The 16,604-nt window shown below is 47.1% G+C and overlaps 1 protein-coding gene across 1 annotated transcript in view; it reads right to left on the reverse strand.

Annotated features, from left to right (window-relative positions):
- The window catches only part of PTGES3 (prostaglandin E synthase 3), a 52,555-nt gene extending 36,871 nt beyond the window's left edge, over window positions 1-15,684 (reverse strand). Inside the window, exon 1 of the mRNA XM_069758460.1 lies at window positions 15,538-15,684. Within this exon, the coding sequence (XP_069614561.1) occupies window positions 15,538-15,539 (2 nt within the window). The 5' untranslated portion in view covers window positions 15,540-15,684. The remainder of the gene's footprint in view (window positions 1-15,537) is intronic.
- Window positions 15,685-16,604: the final 920 nt, after the last annotated feature.

Raw genomic sequence — 16,604 nt, forward strand, 5'->3', positions numbered from 1 at the left:
GAAAAATAAAAAAAAATGTATTTATTTCCATTTTCCCATTAGGGCTAGGGTTAGGGCTAGGGTTAGGGCTAGGGTTAGGGCTAGGGTTAGGGCTAGGGTTAGGGCTAGGGTTAGGGTTAGGGCTAGGGTTAGGGCTAGGGCTAGGGCTAGGGTTAGGGCTAGGGTTAGGGCTAGGGTTAGGGCTAGGGTTAGGGCTAGGGTTAGGGCTAGGATTAGGGTTAGGGTTAGGGTTGGGGCTACAGTTAGGGTTGGGGCTAAAGTTAGGGTTAGGGTTTAGATTACATTTACAGTTGGGAATAGGGTTGGGATTAGGGTTAGGGGTGTGTCAGGGTTAGAGGTGTGGTTAGGGTTACCGTTGGAATTAGGGTTAGGGGTGTGTTTAGATTAGGGTTTCAGTTATAATTGGGGGGTTTCCACTGTTTCGGCACATCAGGGGCTCTCCAAACACGACATGGCGTCCGATCTCAATTCCAGCCAATTCTGCGTTGAAAAAGTAAAACAGTGCTCCTTCCCTTCCGAGCTCTCCTGTGTGCCCAAACAGGGGTTTACCCCAACATATGGGGTATCAGCGTACTCAGGACAAATTGGACAACAACTTTTGTGGACCAATTTCTCCTGTTACCCTTGGGAAAATACAAAACTGGGGGCTAAAAAATAATTTTTGTGGGAAAACAAAAAGATTTTTTATTTTCACGGCTCTGCGTTATAAACTGTAGTGAAACACTTGGGGGTTCAAAGTTCTCACAACACATCTAGATAAGTTCATTGAGGGGTCTAGTTTCCAATATGGGGTCACTTGTGGGGGGTTTCTACTGTTTAGGTACATTAGGGGCTCTGCAAACGCAATGTGATGCCTGCAGACCAATCCATCTAAGTCTGCATTCCAAATGATGCTCCTTCCCTTCCGAGCCCTCCCATGCGCCCAAACGGTGGTTCCCCCCCACATATCGGGTATCAGCGTACTCAGGACAAATTGGACAACAACTTTTGTGGACCAATTTCTCCTGTTACCCTTGGGAAAATACAAAACTGGGGGCTAAAAAATAATTTTTGTGGGAAAACAAAAAGATTTTTTATTTTCACGGCTCTGCGTTATAAACTGTAGTGAAACACTTGGGGGTTCAAAGTTCTCACAACACATCTAGATAAGTTCATTGAGGGGTCTAGTTTCCAATATGGGGTCACTTGTGGGGGGTTTCTACTGTTTAGGTACATTAGGGGCTCTGCAAACGCAATGTGACGCCTGCAGACCAATCCATCTAAGTCTGCATTCCAAATGATGCTCCTTCCCTTCCGAGCCCTCCCATGCGCCCAAACGGTGGTTCCCCCCCACATATCGGGTATCAGCGTACTCAGGACAAATTGGACAACAACATTTAGGGTCCAATTTCTCCTGCTAACCTTGGAAAAATACAAAACTGGGGGCTAAAATATAATTTTTGTGGAAAAAAAAATATTTTTTATTTGCATGGCTCTGCGTTATAAACTGTAGTGAAATACTTGGGGGTTCAAAGCTCTCACAACACATCAAGATGAGTTCCTTAGGGGGTCTACTTTCCAAAATGGTGTCACTTGTGGGGGGTTTCTACTGTTTAGGTACATTAGGGGCTCTGCAAACGCAATGTGACGCCTGCAGACCATTCCATCTAAGTCTGCATTCCAAATGGCGCTCCTTCCCTTCCGAACCCTCCCATGCGCCCAAACGGTGGTTCCCCCCCACATATGGGGTATCAGCGTACTCAGGACAAATTGGACAACAACTTTTGTGGTCCAATTTCTCCTCTTACCCTAGAGAAAATACAAAACTGGGGGCTAAAAAATAATTTTTGTGGGAAAAAAATTTTGTTTTATTTTTATGGCTCTGCATTATAAACTTCTGTGAAGCCCTTGGTGGGTCAAAGTGCTCACCACACATCCAGATAAGTTCCTTAGGGGGTCTACTTTCCAAAATGGTGTCACTTGTGGGGGGTTTCAATGTTTAGGCACATCAGTGGCTCTCCAAACGCAACATGGCGTCCCATCTCAATTCCTGTCAATTTTGCATTGAAAAGTCAAACGGCGCTCCTTCCCTTCAGAGCTCTCCCATGCGCCCAAACAGTGGTTTACTGCCACATATGGGGTATCAGCGTACTCGGGACAAATTGGACAACAACTTTTGAGGTCCAATTTCTTCTCTTACCCTTGGAAAAATAAAAAATTGGGGGCAAAAATATAATTTTTGTGAAAAAATATGATTTTTTATTTTTACGGTTCTGCATTATAAACTTCTGTGAAGCACTTGGTGGGTCAAAGTGCTCACCACACCTCTAGATAAGTTCCTTAGGGGGTCTACTTTCCAAAATGGTGTCACTTGTGGGGGGTTTCAATGTTTAGGCACATCAGTGGCTCTCCAAACGCAACATGGCGTCCCATCTCAATTTCTGTCAATTTTGCATTGAAAAGTCAAACTGCGCTCCTTCCCTTCCGAGCTCTCCCATGCGCCCAAACAGTGGTTTACTGCCACATATGGGGTATCAGCATACTCAGGACAAATTGGACAACAACTTTTGAGGTCCAATTTCTTCTCTTACCCTTGGAAAAATAAAAAATTGGGGGCAAAAATATAATTTTTGTGAAAAAATATGATTTTTTATTTTTACGGTTCTGCATTATAAACTTCTGTGAAGCACTTGGTGGGTCAAAGTGCTCACCACACATCCAGATAAGTTCCTTAGGGGGTCTACTTTCCAAAATGGTGTCACTTGTGGGGGGTTTCAATGTTTAGGCACATCAGTGGCTCTCCAAACGCAACATGGCGTCCCATCTCAATTCCTGTCAAGTTTGCATTGAAAAGTCAAATAGCGCTCCTTCCCTTCCGAGCTCTCCCATGCGCCCAAACAGTGGTTTACTGCCACATATGGGGTATCAGCGTACTCAGGACAAATTGGACAACAACTTTTTGGGTCCAATTTCTCCTGTTACCCTTGGTAAAATAAAACAAATTGGAGCTGAAGTAAATTTTTTGTGTAAAAAAGTTAAATGTTCATTTTTATTTAAACATTCCAAAAATTCCTATTAAACACCTGAAGGGTTAATAAACTTCTTGAATGTGGTTTTGAGCACCTTGAGGGGTGCAGTTTTTAGAATGGTGTCACACTTGGGCATTTTCTATCATATAGACCCCTCAAAATGACTTCAAATGAGACGTGGTCCCTAAAAAAAAATGGTGTTGTAAAAATGAGAAATTGCTGGTCAACTTTTAACCCTTATAACTCCCTAACAAAAAAAAAATTGGTTCCAAAATTATGCTGATGTAAAGGAGACATGTGGGAAATGTTACTTATTAAGTATTTTGTGTGACATATCTCTGTGATTTAATTGCATAAAAATTCAAAGTTTGAAAATTGCGAAATTTTCAAAATTTTCGCCAAATTTCCGTTTTTTTCACAAATAAACGCAGGTACTATCAAAGAAATTTTACCACTATCATGAAGTACAATATGTCACGAGAAAACAATGTCAGAATCACCAGGATCCGTTGAAGCGTTTCGGAGTTATAACCTCATAAAGGGACAGTGGTCAGAATTGTAAAAATTGGCCTGGTCATTAACGTGCAAACCACCCTTGGGGGTAAAGGGGTTAAGCCTAAAGGGATCCTAACCCTAAAGGGATTAGGGTTAGGATCCCTTTAGGGTTAGGATCTCTTTAGGGTTAGGGTCCCTTTATCACCTTTATTGTGGGGGGTGGCATATTAGTGTGTTTTCTGTGTTTTGGTTTTTTTTTTTTAATAAAAACGCATGCGTTTTTAACGCAAAAACGCATGTGCTTAAAAACGCATGCGTTTACATAGACATCAATAAGTTTTTTTGCCGCGAAAAAACGCATGCATTTTTCTGCGGCAAAAAAACGCAGCAAAAATTACTACATGTTGCATTTCTGCAAATGAACGCATGCAGAAAAAAAACGCATGCGCTCATAAACGCGACCAAACGCGTATACAAAAAAAACCCATGCGTTTTTAATGTTAAAGATAGGGAAAAAAACGCATGCTTTTTTTGCGGTAAAAACGCTGCAGATGAAAACGCAAGTGTGAAACCAGCCTAAATCAAGCTTCTATGAAATCAAACTGTCCACTTAGGAAGCAACAGTGTTTGACAATTTCACATGCTGTTGTGCAAATGGAATAGACAACAGATGGAAATTATTGACAATCATCAAGACACACTCAAAGGAGTGGTTCTGCAGGTGGGGACCACAGACCACATCTCAGTACCAATGCTTTCTGGCTGATGTTTTGGTCACATTTGAATGTGGGTTGTGCTTTCACATTCGTGGTACCATGAGACGGACTCTACAACCCACACAAGTGGCTCAGGTAGTGCAGCTCATCCAGGATGGCACATCAATGTGAGCTGTGGCAAAGTGGTTTGCTGTGCTTGTCAGCGTAGTGACCAGAGGCGCTACCAGGAGACAGGCCAGTACACCAGGAGACGTGGAGGGGACCGTAGGAGGGCAACAACCCAGCAGCAGGACCGCTACTTCAGCCTTTGTGCAAGAAGAATATGGAAGAGCACTGCCAGAGCCCTGCAAAATGACCTCCAGTAGGCCACAAATGTGCATGTGTCTGCACAGACGGTTAGAAACCGACTCTGTGAGGATGGTCTGGGTGCCCGCCGTCCACAGATGGGGGTTGTGCTCACAGCCCAACACCGTGCAAAAGGCTTTGAATTTGCCACAGACGCCCTGTGCTCTTCACAGATGAATGCAGGTTCACACTGAGCACATGTGACAGAATCTAGAGACGCCGTGGACAGCGATCTGCTGCCAGCAACATCCTTCAGCATGACAAGTTTGGCAGTGGGTCAGTAATTGTGTGGGGTGGCATTCTTTTTGGAGGGCCGCACAGCCCTCCATGTGCTCACCAGAGGTAGCCTGACTGCCATTAGGTACCGATATGAGATCCTCAGACCCCTTGTGAGACCATATGCTGGTGCGGTTGGCCCTGGGTTCCTCCTAATGCAGGACAATGTCAGACCTCATGGCTGGAGTGTGTCAGCAGTTCCTGCAAGGTGAAGGCATTGAAGCTATGGACTGGCCCACCCGTTCCCCAGACCTAAATCCGATTGAACACATCTGAGACATCATGTCTCGCACCATCCACCGTCACGTTGAATCACAGACTGTCCAGGAGTTGGCAGATGCTTTAGTCCATATCTGGGAGACCCCTCAGACAACCATCCGCTGCCTCATCGGGGGCATGTCCAGGCGTTGTAGGGAGGTCACACGGGCACCTGGAGGCCACACACAACTGAGCATAATTTCCTTGTCTTGATGCATTTCCACTGAAGTTGGATCAGCCTGTAACTTCATTTTCCACTTTGATTTTGAGCATCATTCCAACTCCAGACCTCTGTGGGATATTAGATGTAATTTATGTTGATCATTTTTAGGTTTTATTGTTCTCAACACATTCCACTATGTAATGAATAACGATTTACAACTGGAATATTTCATTCAGTGATATCTAGAATGTGGGATTCTAGTGTTTCCCTTATTTTTTTGAAAAAAAAAAAAAAAAAAAATACATACACACATACATACAAACGTATACATACACGCCGTATATGGCACTGGCAAAAATTTGAGACCATTGCAAAATGTTCAGTTTGCCTGATTTTTCTCGTTATAGATATATGGTATATTTTTCAGTGAAATGTAAACTGTTCATTTATTCTATAAACTTCTGACATGTCTCCGAATTTCAAAGCAATAAATGTATTTTTTTTCTGAAAATGAGAAATGGACAAAATAAAAAAAACAGTGCTTTCAGACATCAAATAATGCAAAGAAAACAAAGTTTAAAATCATTTAGAAACAATAGTATTAATGTTTTAACTCAGGAAGAGTTTAGAAATCAATATTTTGTGGAATAACCATGATTTGTGCTTCTGGTACAAAAATGTAAGCAGTTCTTTGTTTGATGGCTTGTGGCTATCCATCATCCTCTTGATTACATTCCAGAGTTTTTCAATGGGGTTCAGGTCTGGAGATTGGGCTCCTCATGACAGGGCTTCGATGTGGTGGTCTCTTAATTTTTGCTAGACATCGTTATTTAGAGAGGCCTGGGAGTTTGAGGGTTCTGCGCAGGATCTTAGTTGTTCCCAGCATTGCGCTTTTCTGGACAGAGAGCTTAGATGTTGCTCCTGGAGTCTGTTGTAGCCATTCTTCCAACTTAGGAGCACTTGGAGCAGTGACCCCTATCACCACTGGAATCATTGTTGCCTTCACCTTCCACATCTTCTCCAGTTCTCCTTTGAGACCCTGGTATCTCTCCAGCTTCTCATATTCCTTCTTTCTGATATTGCTGTCACTTGGCACTGTTACATCATTGCTGTCTTCTGATCCTTGTCTACTATCACAACGTCTGGTTGGGTAGCCAACACCTGCTTATACATCTGGATCTTGAAGTCCCACAGGATTTTAGCCCTTTCATTCTCCACCACGTTTTCTGGGGTCTCCCACCTGGACTTAGCCCATATGCTGAGCAGATGTTCCTATATACAATTCTCGCTACTTGGTTGTGGCGTTCGTTATACGCTGTTCCTGCTTGCATTTTACATCCTGCCACTATGTGTTGGACGGTTTCTGAGGTTTCTTTGCATAGTCTGCATCTGGGGTCTTGTCTTGTGTGGTAGATTCCCGCTTCTATGGATCTTGTGTCGCTATGATTAGTGCCTCTGTGCTGTCTCGGAGTCCAGCTTTCTCCAGAGGCCTGTGAGTGTGAGGGTTCTGCGCAGGATCAAGATCTTAGTTGTTCCCAGCATTGCGCTTTTCTGGACAGAGTTCAGATGTTGCTCTTGGGATCTGTTGTAGCCATTCTTCCAACTTGGGGGTCACTGCTCCTATCACCACTGGAATCATTGTTGCCTTCACATTGTAGAGCCAGGCATTCACAGATCCATGTGTGTGGCATTGAGTCATAGGCTTTCCTGTAGTCAATCCAGGCTGTGCTGAGATTGGTTTGTCTGGATCTTGAGAGACTGCTATATCTACTAGGAGCTGGTGCTTAGTGTCTGGTGTCGGTCCCAATGCCTTTCTGAGCTGTATTCATGTACTGGTTCATACGGTTCTGTAGCTTGGTGGCTATGATGCCTGACAGGAGTTTCCATGTTGTTGTAAGGCAGGTTATTGGGCCGTAGTCGGATGGAACTGTATTTTTGTGAGGATCCTTCATGATCAGCACTGTTCTACCTTGCGTTAGCCAATCTGGGTGGTGGCCTGCTTCTAGCAGCTGGTTCATCTGCTTTGCCATGCGTTCATGTACCGATGTTAATTTCTTTAGCCAGTAGGGGTGGTCATGTCTGGGCCAGGTGCTGTCCAGCTCATGTTCTTGACCCACTGTTGGATGTCTGCTTCTCCTTGCAGGTGTTGTTCTTGGTGGGATTTGAACCCAGAACCCCAGAGCTGCAAAGCTGCAGTGCTAACCACTGAGCCACCGTGCTGCCCTACATATTTCCTATATGTGGGGATTGCCTGAAATAAGCTTCAGCTAAATTTAGGGGTCCGTGAAACAAGGACAATGTGCAGACTGGTTGTGGGACTCCTGACCTGAGTTTAAAGGGAACCGGTCACCCCCCTCAGGCGTTTGTAACTAGAAGAGCCACCTTGTGCAGCACTAATGCTGCATTCTGACAAGGTGGCTCTTTTAGGTATGATGCCTGCACACGCTGAAATAATCACTTATAAAATGTACCCCCTCTTAGGGTATGTGTCCACGTGCAGTAAACGCTGCGTGTTTGACGCTGCATAGGGACGCAGCGTCAGACACGCAGCGTCCAGATGTTACAGCATAGTGGAGGGGATTTAATGAAATCCCGTCTCCACTATGCGTGGTAACACGCACGCGGCGGCCCTGCGACTCCGGACATGCTGCGCGTCTTTTCAGATCGCAGCATGTCCGTATATCTTGCGGCGACGCTGCGTCGCCGCAAGATATAGCACAGGGCCCTATGGTGGGGAGCGATGATGCCGGATGTGTGCTATGAACACATCCGGCATCATCGCGTCCCAGAAAGGGGGCGGGGCTTACCGCAGAGCGGCTAAGCCGCTCCGACGATACCGCCGGCCATCCTGATCGTGGACACATACCCTAACCCTGAAATGTTCCCGGAGGCGGGTCTTTCCTTGCTAATCAGACGCAGCACAGCCGTCACTCCGGGCCTGTGCGCGCCACCTCCTCAGCGCTGTTTTCAAATGAGCCGGCGCCTGCGCTCTTTTCTCATGCCTTGGGCATGCGCAGTGAGCACTGCACGTCCTCTGTCCTCATTTGCAGTCTAGCTGACTGCGCCTGTGCGGACAGAGGACGGGCAGCGCTCACTGCGCATGCCCAAGGCATGAGAAAAGAGTGCAGGCTCATTTGAAAACAGAGCTGAGGAGGCGGCGCCCGGCGTGCACTGGCCCGGAGTAACGGCTGTGCTGTGTCCGATTAGCAAGGAAAGACCCGCCTCCGGAAACATTTCAGGGTAAGAGGGGGCACATTTTATAAGCGTTTATTTCAGCGTGTGCAGGCATCATAACTAAAAAGAGCCACCTTGTCAGAATGCAGCATTTGTGCTGCACAAGGTGGCTCTTTTAGTTACAAACGCCTGAGGGGGGTGACAGGTTCCCTTTAACAGCCTCAGACATTTATGAAATCTTTGAATTTCAGTGGAGACCAGTGGCCAGTCCATACACGGACATCTACATTCGGCCTTACAAAGTTTCCTGACACAAGACCTTATAGACTAGCCAACTGTGCAATGATTTGTACTATATGGGGACATAAGAATGGTATTAACGATTGTCTTGCTTGCCTATGTAACCAGGACAGTGAATGACCATATTTCAACTTGTATATAGCCTATTGGACGATCAAAACATGGCCAAAATGTATCCCATATTAGATGTTTAACCAAGTGGACAAAGGGAATGTGTCAGTGGTATCGACCCTCATAAGCTGTCTACACGGGCATGCAGGTCATAAGATGATGAATAAAATGGTGCCTAAAGGTACCGTCACACTCAGCGACGCTGCAGCGATATAGACAACGAGCCGACCTAAACTAGATCGCTGGAGCGTCGCTGTTTAGGTTGCTGTAGAGACGTCAAACACAGCAACTCCAGAACGATGCAGGAGCGATCCAGTGACGTAACGGCGACTCACTTCTCGTTCTCGCTGGTTGTTAGCTCTATGTCAAACAGCCGGAGTGTACCGATCCGACACACATCTAGAGGTCCTATGCTCGTTGCTGGCGTCGTTGCTTTTGATGTCAAACATGACGATACACGCCGACCTGGCGACGAAATAAAGTTCTGGACTTCTAGCTCCGACCAGCGATGTCACAGCGAGATCCAGATCGCTGCTGCGTGTCAAACACAACGCGATCGCTATCCAGGAAGCTGCAACGTCACGGATTGTTGTCGTTCTCTTTGCAAAGTTGCTGAGTGTGACGGTACCTTTAGTGGTTAGCACTGCTGCTTTGCAGTCCTTGGTTCAAATCCCACCAAGGAAACACACGCAAGAAGTTTGTATGGTCTCCCCGAGTTTGCATGGGTGTCTTCCCACATACTAAAGACATACTGATAGGGGATTTAGATTGTGAATTTCAATGGGGACGGGGATAATTATTTATTTTATATAACATATTACACAGCGCTTTACAGTTTGCACACATTATAGGCGCTGTCCCCAATGGGGCTCACAATCTAGAATCCCTATCAGTATGTCTTTGGAATGTGGGAGGAAACCAGAGTGCCCGGAGGAAACCCACGCAAACACGGGGAGAACATACAAACTTCTTGCAGATGTTGTCCTTGGTGGAATTTGAACCCAGGACTCCAGCAATGCAAGGCTGCTGTGCTAACCACTGAGCCACCGTTCTGCATTCAGATAATGTCTGTAGCACTGCAGAATATGAGGTCGCTATATGAGCAAAGAATAATAAATACTACCTTGATATCTGCAATCTGATGAATGGTTCCAGAGAATTTCATATTTTTCTCAATATGTAAAATTAGCTGTTAAAGGGAAGAGGTCACCAGAAAAAACGCTATTAATCTGCAGGTTAAAGGGAATCTGTCAGCAGGTTTTTGCTATGCAATCTGAAGACAGTAGATTGAGACAAACACAGAATTCAGAGATGTATCACTTGTCAAAAAGAGTGTTGTAGTTTATTATCTGTGAAGGATTTATCACTGAGATTAACATTGCCCAACTAGTCTGGCAACTAAGTACTTGTCTATGCACTTTGTACATGCAGAGCCTGGGATCGGAGCAGCTTTCTCAGCTCTGCTTCACTCTAAAGGTACCGTCACACTAGACGATATCGCTAGCGATCCGTGACGTTGCAGCGTCCTCGCTAGCGATATCGTCCAGTGTGACAGGCAGCAGCGATCAGGCCCCTGCTGTGCTGTCGCTGGTCGGGGAAGAAAGTCCAGAACTTTATTTGGTCGCTGGACTCCCCGTAGACATCGCTGAATCGGCGTGTGTGACACCGATTCAGCGATGTCTTCACTGGTAACCAGGGTAAACATCGGGTAACTAAGCGCAGGGCCGCGCTTAGTAACCCGATGTTTACCCTGGTTACCATCCTAAAAGTAAAAAAAAACAAACAGTACATACTTACCTACAGCCGTCTGTCCTCCAGCGCTGTGCTCTGCACTCCTCCTGTACTGGCTCTGAGCGTCGGTCAGCCGGAAAGCAGAGCGGTGACGTCACCGCTCTGCTTTCCGGCCGCTGTGCTCACACAGACAGTACAGGAGGAGTGCAGAGCACAGCGCTGGAGGACAGACGGCTGTAGGTAAGTATGTACTGTTTGTTTTTTTTTACTTTTAGGATGGTAACCAGGGTAAACATCGAGTTACTAAGCGCGGCCCTGCGCTTAGTTACCCGATGTTTACCCTGGTTACCGGCATTGTTGGTCGCTGGAGAGCGGTCTGTGTGACAGCTCTCCAGCGACCAAACAGCGACGCTGCAGCGATCCGGATCGTTGTCGGTATCGCTGCAGCGTCGCTAAGTGTGACGGTACCTTAAGGCTGTGTGCACACGTTGCAGATTTTTCGCTATAAAAACGCATACATTATGCATCCCATCATTTAGAATGCATTCCGCAATTTTTGTGCACATGATGCGTTTTTTTCCTAGAAACCCCCCCTACCCCCCCCAAAAAAAAAAAAAACGCATGCGGATTTGTTGCAGAAAATGTCTGCAAGAAATCCTGAACGTGTGCACATAGCCTAAGAGTTTTTAGATTTAGGCTATGTGCACACGTTCAGGATTTCTTGCAGAAATTTCCTGAGCAAAACCGGACATTTTCTGCAACAAATCCGCATGCGTTTATTTGCGTTTTTTTTTCTGAGCTTCCCAATGCATTAAATAGCAGGAAAAACGTGAAAAATCCGCAAAATTAATTAACATGCTGCGGTTTTTTCGCGAAAAACAAAAAACGCATCACGTGCACAAAAATTGCGGAATGCATTCTAAATGATGGGATGCATAATGTATGTTTTTTATGCATTTCTATAGCGAACGCCGCGAAAAATCCGCAACGTGTGCACACAGTCTTAAAGGGAACCTGTCACCCCGTTTTTTTCAGATTGAGATATAAATACTGTTAAATAGGGCCTGCGCTGTGCATTACTATAGTGTATGTAGTGTACCCTGATTCCCCACCTATGCTGCGAAATACATTACCAAAGTCGCCGTTTTCGCCTGTCAATCAAGCTGGTCAGGTCGGGTGGGCGTGGTCACAGCGCTGTTTCTTCCTCAGCTTTACGTTGGTGGCGTAGTGGTGTGCGCATGTTGAAGTGACTAATCCACTGTGGGCACGTGAAGAAGCAGCGCGCGATCTGCGCTATCACCCCCTGTCATCGGTGGGGGCGGCCATCTTCCTGGGGCCGCGCGTGCGCAGATGGAGTGCTCTGCTGCACGGGGCTTCAGGAAAATGGCCGCGGGATGCCGCGCGTGCGCAGAAGAGATCGCGGCGGCCATTTTCCCAAAGCCGAGATCGCACTGCTTCTTCACGTGCGCGCAGTGGATTCGTCACTGCGACATGCGCACACCACTACGCCACCAACGGAAAGCTGGGGAAGAAAGGAGCGATGTCACCACGCCCACCCGACCTGACCAGCCTGATTGACAGGCGAAAACGGTGACTTTGGTAAGTTATTTCTCAGCATAGGTGGGGAATCAGGGTACACTACATACACTATAGTAACGCACAGCGCAGGCCCTATTTAACAGTATTTATATCTCAATCTGAAAAAACGGGGTGACAGGTTCCCTTTAACCCCTTCACCCCCGGAGCTTTTTCCGCTTTTTCATTTTCGTTTTTTGCTCCCCTCCTTCCCTGAGCCATAACTTTTTTATTTTTCCGTCAATATGGCCATGTGAGGGCTTATTTTTTGCGGGACGAGATGTACTTTTGAACGATACCATTGATTTTACCATGCCATGTAACAGAAAAAAAATTCCAAGTGTGATGAAATTGCAAAAAAAGTGCAGTCCCACACTTGTTTTTTGTTTGGCTTTTTTGCTAGGTTCACTAAATGCTAAAACTAACCTGCCATTATGATTCTCCAGATCATTACGAGTTCATAGACACCAAACATGTCTAGGTTATTTTTTTATCTAAGTGGTGAAAAAAATTTCCAAATTTTGCTAAAAAAAAAAAAAAATTGCGCGATTTTCCGATACCCGTAGCGTCTCCAATTTTCGTGATCTGGGGTCAGGTGAGGGCTTATTTTGTGCGTGCCGAGCTGGCGTTTTTAATGATATCATTTTGGTGTAGATACGTTCTTTTGATCGCCCGTTATTGCATTTTAATGCAATGTTGCGGCGACCAAAAAAACGTAATTTTGGTGTTTTGATTTTTTTTCTCGCTACGTCATTTAGCGGTCAGGTTAATCCTTTGTTTTTATTGATAGATCGGGCGATTCTGAACGCGGCGATACCAAATATGTGTATGTTTGATTTTTTTTTAATTGTTTTATTTTGATTGGGGCGAAAGGGGGGTGATTTGAACTTTTATATATTTTTAATTTTTTTTATATTTTTAATCACTTTTTTTTTTTAATTTTAGCATGCTTCAATAGCCTCCATGGGAGGCTAGAAGCATGCATAACTCGATCGGCTCTGCTACATAGAGGTGAAGCACAGATCACCTCTATGTAGCAGAAATGCAGGGTTGCTTTGAACACCGACCACAGGGTGGCGCTCAAAGCAATCGGCCATCAACAACCATAGAGGTCTCAAGGAGACCTCTGGTTGTTATGGCGATGCACTGCTGACCCCCGATCATGTGATGGGGGTCAGCAGTGCGAGCACCTCCGGCCGCGCGGCCGGGAGCGCTAGTTAAATGCCGCTGTCAGCGCTTGACAGCGGCATTTAACTAGTTAATGAGCGCGGGCGGATCGCGATTCCGCTCGCGCTCATTGCGCGCACATGTCAGCTGTACAAAACAGCTGACATGTCGCGGCTTTGAGGTGGGCTCACCGCCGGAGCCCACCTCAAAGCAGGGGATCTGCCAGCTGACGTACTATTCCGTCAGCTGGCAGAAAGGGGTTAAGGGTAGTCCATAAACGTTGGGGGTTGGACGCTGTGTACTTGCTCAATGTCCAGATGTTACAGCATAGTGGATTTTAAGAAATTCCATGCCCACTATGCGTGCACAGATGCCACGGGTCACAGGCGGAGACGGACACGCGGCGCATCCTTCCTGACCGCAGCATGTCTATCTTGCAGAGACACGAGCCTCCACAAGATAAATACCACCCGTACAATGTATTGGAAGCGGTGAATCCACACGTTCAGTAAATACATGCAGATTTACCTGCGTTCAATAGCTGGAAGCGCTCTGGATGCGGCACATGTCCACTGCGTCCAAAACGCTGCCAATTCTTGAACGTGTGCACATACCCGAGTTGTATCAGAACAGCTGCACCCAGTAATCTAAGTGATACATTGCTGGATTCAGCTTCTCTACCTACATCATGGTGCTCTCAGATGGGGAAACACACATGCTCACAGATTCCCTTTAATATCAATATTAACCAGCTCGAAGCCTGCACTTAACAGAACTGTGCAGGGCGAAAAAACAGGGCTGTGGAGTCAGTAAGCCAAACCACCGACTCCTCAATTTCCATGACTTTCATCTCCACAGCACTGATCAATACTGAGCATAAACATAAAGAGCAGCACAGATTCAGGGATTGCCCGTTAGCCACGACACATGCAGCAACTCGAACATAGTGTTCGAGCACGCCGAAGGTACTCTGAGCACAAGAGCGTGCTCGGCTAACACTCTAGGAACGGAGAATTATCCGGCAGCGCCCCTCCACCCCCTGCAGCGTTCGGCTAAGTGTGGGCACCAGGCAGATTAATAAGACTATTTCTGGTTCCCTTTACGATTTGAAGGCCAGACACAAATCTGCAGGAGAATGTGCTCCTGTTCTGATTACCAGTGACAGGCTGTTACCAGTGTGAGATGTAGAGCAGACTGTCAGCCATTACATGGCTCACACTGGTAACTCCCCCTTTCATGTATAAGCAGCTCTGGAGGCAGATTCTCCGGGAGATCTATGTCGGACCCATAGATCTTAACCGCTCATTTATATTATTAATAGCAGTGTGGATTCCTCTGGAATAAGACATCGGATTGCAGTGCATCGTTTTATTCGGCTTCCTATGACCTACATGCCTATAACAGGAGGGACGATCCTACAGACAGCCTCCACTTTACCTTCTAAAATGTGAAGACCGAAGGAGTCATTTACTTTGTAACTTATTTATTATCTGTCGTGAGACCATATGGCTGTGACAGGTATATGGAGGGGGCTGTGTGCCCGATGCCCGCACCTTACCTGGGAAATACAGCGTCCCCTCCTTCCAATATCAGATTTGGGGGGTGTCAGTACATTTTAATGGTAAAGTAAATGGACTCATTTACAACTAACCCAGCACAAAATAATTAAGGACAAAAGAAAAAGCTGCGGTTCGAGGAACAAGGGAGAGACTAAAGTGTCCTGGTTAGTAAGGAGTTAACAGCTGCCATCGCCAGATATATCCATGGCACTTATTGGATGTGACCGGCCGTGGGGGGATGGGGGCAATGATCGCCGGCACCGGACGCGCAGCACTGGGAGGGTCTGCAGTAAGCACACGTGACTGTGGCCCGGGAGGGCCCCAGAGCCTCCTCCCGCAGCGCCAGCAGGGGGCAGCAGAGGAGGTGACGGTGCAGGAATGGGAGATGCGCACTGCAATGAATGGAGTAAGCGGATTAGAGCTCGCGGTGTGGCGGGGCTCCTGGTGACCAGGCCGGCGTCTGGCGGGGACAGGGCGGCCCCTCCTCCAGCGACCGGACTGAGAGCGACACCAACGGGAAAGGTCTGGCCAGCGGCCGCCATGCTGGGGAAGGCTCGCCCGGGGGCACTCTGCCGGCTCTTATGTGGTACCCTCGGACAGGCCGCGCCTCCTGCCGGAGAGACCTCTGCGCCCTCCAGCCCTCAGCTCCGGCCACTCACATGTTGCTGTGCTGCTCCCGGCTTTCCGCTCCACGCTGCTTTCTCTCGTCGTGTCCGCCACACGCCGCTCAGCTCCTCCTCCAGCTCTCCCGGGCCTGCTGAGTGACGTCACCGGCGGCGGGCGGGGCCTGCTCCCAGCCTCACTCTGAGCCTGGGGAGAAGCGCGCCGGATCTCGCGGCAACACAAAGGAGGGGAGGAGGCGGGGCGACGCAGGAGACTGAAGCTCCTCCCCCCGCTAACGGCTATTCTGGGCGCAGCGCCTCAGAGTGCTGCGTGATGACGTCAGCCCTCAGGTGTCTGCAGGTGCTGCCTGTGGTCACGTACAGCGGACAGGAAAGCCCCTGAGGGAGGCTCAGACACCGGGTAAATGCTTATGCTGAAGGCGTTTACAGAGCACCGTGAGAACGAGCAGTACGAGGCGTCAACCGTGCACCCACAATACGAGCACTATATACGGAAATTAGGACTTGTTTTCTATATATGTGCGGACAAAATGTTCATTTTTTTTCATTTGCAACAGAGAAGTATGAACAAAGGTGCAGGTGTCGTATTGTCCACTAGATGGCAGCAGAACCAATCCTTTCTGTGACGAAGACATTATTTAGTCTGCGCTGTCCCCACAACTCGGACAGCAAATGTGCAGCAGTCTCTCCTGTCTACTGTGTCCCTGCTGTCTTCTCCCATAAAGCTTCACAAAAAGAATCATAACGAATGGTCATTAGTGATGAGCGAATATACTCGTTACTCGACATTTCTCCAGCACGCTCGGGGGTCCTCCGAGTATTTTTTAGTGCTCGGAGATTTCGTTTTTCTTGCCGCAGCTGAATGATTTTCATCTGTTAGCCAGCATAAGTACATGTGGGGGTTGCCTGGATGCTAGGGAATCCCCAAAAAGGATGCAAGGAAACACAAACCAGAAGCCGAAGTTTACATATTTAACCGTAGCGCCCAACTTTCAAAGAAGGGAAAGAGGGACAAAGTTTGCGCATGCGCAGCAGCAAATTTAGGCTGTGCCCCTGACCACACCCATTTAGCACTGCTGATCACACTGTTTCATAAACAATAA

The sequence above is a fragment of the Ranitomeya imitator genome, chromosome 3 (assembly GCF_032444005.1).
Source record: "Ranitomeya imitator isolate aRanImi1 chromosome 3, aRanImi1.pri, whole genome shotgun sequence".
NCBI lineage: Eukaryota > Metazoa > Chordata > Amphibia > Anura > Dendrobatidae > Ranitomeya > Ranitomeya imitator.